Raw genomic sequence first — 4,527 nt, 5'->3', positions numbered from 1 at the left:
GCATTGCCAAGTCAGCAGTCTTCCCCATTATTGTGGTTTCAAAGAACAAGAGATATCCGGAATTTATACTGTAGGGATGGTCATTTAATGAAACTCAAATGTAAATATTATAATATTTTGAGATACTGGATTTTTGACTTTCATGAGCTGTAAGCTCTAACCATCAAAAAAAAAAAAAAACTTTTGAAATGTTTTACTGTACATGTAATGAATCTAGAATATATGAAAGTTTCACTTTTTGAAATAAGTTACAAAAAAACAACAACTTTTTAACGATATTCTAATTTTGTTGAGATGCACCTGTATATGTATATTATATATATAAACGATTAGACCATTACATGAAATATCAGTGTGTACTTCATAAAGTAATTTGGGTAATCTCACTGAATTCACCCTAATTTAGATCACTGGAGTGATAGTGTTGATGTCTATAATTTAAGTTCTGTATTATGTCTGTCCTCAGTGTGTTTCCCTACAGTCTACCAGTGACCCTCAGCCTGTGTGTGTTTACATATTAAAACACTGTGGCATGAAATGTTCACATATTCAAATTTGTTTATTTAAGTTTAAATTGTTATAATGTTTTCTTCTATTATTTTGATCTTTTCATTGTTATTATTAAATTTCTGCACTTATATTCCAAGCTTTGGCAATATTGTAATTTTTCTTACAGTCATGCCAATAAAGCAATTTTGACTTTGAATTGAAAACATTGAGTAGTAACATCCGCACGCGGTAGGGGGCGATAAAGCTCTCTTTGAGTTTGAGCGCCGCGGTGCGTGAGAAATACGGCAGCGCTTCGCTCCCGTTAAACCACAACAAAGATGGAGGCGCTACATGACAGCTAGGTTTGCATTTTTCATGGCGACGCGCTCAAACTCTCGCTGAAGTGAAGATGGACGCGCGGCATCTACCGGAGCCGTGCGCGGAGAAACGCGTCCGTATCGTCGGATCCGAGCTGGTGGAGAGTTACACGGTCAGTTTGATGTGGTTCGTTTGGGTCGCGCGTTCTGTGCATATTCTTGTTCATGATACCAGTTTTTGAATAAATACATGAAAATGATTTATATTGTTAGTTTTGGTGGTTAAAAATATATTTGGTTGATTAATAGATCAGTTGTGTAACCTTTAAGATAAAATAGACGTTTTAATAAAGCATGTGTGTTGCATAAGAGCGAATGTTTGTTAATAATAAAATAAATTTGGGAATTATGTATCAATGTTTAAAGGAATCCCGTGTTTAACTGTTAATAATTAATCATAATAATAGCGGTTAATACAGTGTCAGAGGCCACTTTAATTATTTGCATGCTTATTTGCATAATGCACAATGTGAGTTATATTGTTATGAATTGTATGACAAAGTGGAGAGGTGTTTGTTGGTTTGCAGAGATTACCCATTTATGAGCAATATTAGTGAATAAATCCATATTGATTATGAAAAAGAAATATAACAAAAATATATTTTTCAGGTTTACATCATAGAGGTGTATGTTGGAGATCACAGTTGGACTGTGAAGCATCGATACAGCGACTTTCACGATTTACATGAAAAAGTGAGTTACGTCACCTAAAGGAACAGATCAGACCACAGATATTAACATTTGGTTCGTAGTTCAGAGCGAGTGACTGATAAAACTGATGAAATGTTGTTGACTGCAGCTCACTGTGGAGAAGAAGATCGATAAGCATCTGTTGCCGCCCAAGAAGATCATCGGCAAAAATTCCAAAAGCCTCGTAGAGAAGCGACAAAAGGAGCTGGAGGTTTATCTCCAAACGCTCCTGAGCAGATTCCCTGCATCGACCCCCAAAGTCCTGTCTAACTTCTTACTCTTTCACTTATATGTAAGTTTTAATGTGCTTTGTGTTTGATAAGAAGCTGAAGATTGTAAACAGAAGATTCCTCTGCTTTATATCGGTCACATGATGGTTAAATGTTAACCGGGGTTTGTGTGTAATCCATCCAAAGCAATTGCATGCAACTCTTGCTCTGTTGCTTTCATCCTGTGAAGATGAATCGTGTTGCACTGCATTTTCTTATCTCAGCCGTATAAATGGTTCTAGGAACAGTAGGGCCTGTTATCTGGCCGTAAGCGATGTTTTCGCACTGACAGTAGAGTTATTGATATTGATCTCTAAAAGACTTTTGTCTAGAATAGGCATATGACCGGACTTAGTTGTTTTGGAGAGCTGAAGGGGTTTATGTTTATGCATTTGTCCTTAATTGGCTTAGTTTTTTTGTTGAATTTGTGCACATCAACATGCATTAGAACTCATTTACTCAAAATATGTAGAATGAAAAACAGGATATCATGAGGAAATCAGAGTTATTTCTGCATTTCTGGTGAGATCTTTCAGGAAATGAGTTGAAGAAGCACCAGGAGTAGTTCAACCAAAAATAAAGATTGGCAGAAAATGTCAAGATGTAGATGAGTTTGTTTCTTCCTTGGCAAATCTAGCATTACATCAGTAGCTCACCAATGGATCCTCTGCAGTGAATGGGTGCCGTCAGAATGACAGCTGATAAAAACATCCAAATAATACACAAGTAATCCACACCACTCCAGTGCATCAATTAACATCTTGTGAAGAGAAAAGCGGGGGTGAATGTAAGAAACAAATCCATCATTAAGAGATTTTTAACTTAAAACCATTTCTTCTGGCCTCTATCCATAATATTGCTTTATCCAGTGAAAACGTATTCTCGTTTGAATCGGGAGAGAAATATGCAGAGATCAAGCACCGTTTACAAGCCAAAACAGTTCTAAACAAATATGTTGTGTGGATTATTGTGATGTTTTTATCAGCTGTTTGGACTCTAATTCTGACGGCACCCATACACTGCAGAGGATCCATTTCTCCAAATTTGTTCTGATGTGGAAATAAACTTGTCTACATCTTGGATGGCCTGAGGGTGTGTACATTTTCAGTAAATTTTCATTTTTTGGGTGAGAAGTTCCTTTAAACGGGATGTCATGGGGAAATCCGAGTCATTTCTGCATTCCCCTGGTACAATCTTTCAGGAAATGAGTTGACGAAGCACATGCAGATCATTAAACTCATTCCAATGACGTTGCTGTTTTTGCAGTTTAGTCAATGAACAAGGCCACTGGTTATAATTTGTGGACGTTTAAAATGAGCAAATGTAATAGTTGAATAAGGTTTGTTGTGAGAGTTTCCATCTTTGACTTGAACTTCATTATTTTCAGGAAATCAGTGGAATTGCTGCTGCCCTGGCTGAAGAGCTCTTTCATAAGGGTCTGTTGTTATTAATTCCTAGAGTTGTTATATGCTTGAAACATTTCATGCATTGGCTGAAAAACAATGAAATGGGCAGTATTATAAATCTACGCTATTATAATAATGCTCCAAATGAGACTTTAGCATGCTTAAAGGGAAATCAGGCATCAAATAGTTTAATGTAGAAAAGGTTCATAACTGCAGTCTGATACCTTTTAAAAATTGTGTTATTCATATTGGACTCACAGTGATATGTTATTAAAAAAAAATGATCCAAACCGATTATAAAATAACCTTAGATGCATTTTCTACAGTCGTCATGTTGAAATATTGACATGTTCATCATTTTTATTTAGCGTTCTAATTTGCATAATACATAATATGAGCAGTTTTACACTACACTACACTAAGTTTGAGGTTGGTAAGATTTTTTAAGAAATCTAACAACGGCTGCATCTATTTGATCAAAAATTCAGTAAAACTAGTAAAATCACTCTAATATGCTGATTTGCTGCTCAAGAAACATTTATGATTATCAGTGTTGAAAATGGCTTAAAATGCATCATTACATTTATTAACAGGATTCTTTAATGAACAGAAAGTGCAAAAAAATTATGAGTTTATTTGAAATAGAAATATTATTATAAATGTCTTTACTTTCACTTTTAATCAGTTCAATACATCCTCATTCAGTTACTTCTGCGTATTTCTATTTCTGTAAAAAAATCAGTTTTGTATGACATTAAGGTCTCTAAAATGTAGTAGTTTTGTCTTTTCCTCTAGGTGAGCAGTTGTTGGCTGCAGGCAAGGTGTTTCTCCTCAGGCCGCTCCAGTTGTACGCCGTCACACAGCAGCTAAAACTCGCCAAGCCAACCTGTGCCAACAGAGATGCCAAAGCCGACCTGGGACACATCCTGGACTTCACCTGCTGCCTCAAGTACCTCAAGGTTTGAGTTTGTCACTTTACTAAAAGTCGTGAAATATTAGTGCCAATATCAGTATATATATATTAGGGCTGGGCAAAAAAAAAAAATATCGATTTTTCGATTAATCGTTTTTTTTAAATGACATCGATTCGATATCGATTCTCAAAAGCCGCGAATCGATCTTTTCCGGGATTTATTTCAGCACATTCAAAGGGGTCATATGATGCTATTTTAAAGATCATTATTTTGTGTATTTGGTGTAACAGAATATGTTGACATGCTTTAATGTTCAAAAAACACATTATTTTTCAAATACTGTACATTATTGTAGGTCCTCTATGCCCCGCCTCTCTCAAAC

The 4,527-nt window shown here is 35.7% G+C and overlaps 1 protein-coding gene across 1 annotated transcript in view; it reads left to right on the top strand.

Moving 5' to 3' along the window:
- The first annotated feature begins 803 nt into the window (after nucleotides 1–803).
- The window catches only part of LOC107755997 (nischarin-like), a 14,778-nt gene continuing 11,054 nt past the window's right edge, over nucleotides 804–4,527 (top strand). The window contains exons 1-5 of the mRNA XM_016572960.1: nucleotides 804–979; nucleotides 1,476–1,559; nucleotides 1,666–1,848; nucleotides 3,213–3,261; nucleotides 4,027–4,190. Coding sequence (XP_016428446.1) covers nucleotides 899–979; nucleotides 1,476–1,559; nucleotides 1,666–1,848; nucleotides 3,213–3,261; nucleotides 4,027–4,190 — 561 coding nt within the window. The 5' untranslated portion in view covers nucleotides 804–898. The remainder of the gene's footprint in view (nucleotides 980–1,475; nucleotides 1,560–1,665; nucleotides 1,849–3,212; nucleotides 3,262–4,026; nucleotides 4,191–4,527) is intronic.

This window comes from Sinocyclocheilus rhinocerous, unplaced genomic scaffold (genome assembly GCF_001515625.1).
Source record: "Sinocyclocheilus rhinocerous isolate Xijiao unplaced genomic scaffold, SAMN03320098_v1.1 scaffold1283, whole genome shotgun sequence".
Lineage (NCBI taxonomy): Eukaryota > Metazoa > Chordata > Actinopteri > Cypriniformes > Cyprinidae > Sinocyclocheilus > Sinocyclocheilus rhinocerous.
Note: the sequence above shows the minus strand (reverse complement) of the source record. Positions and strands in the feature narration are given on the sequence as shown.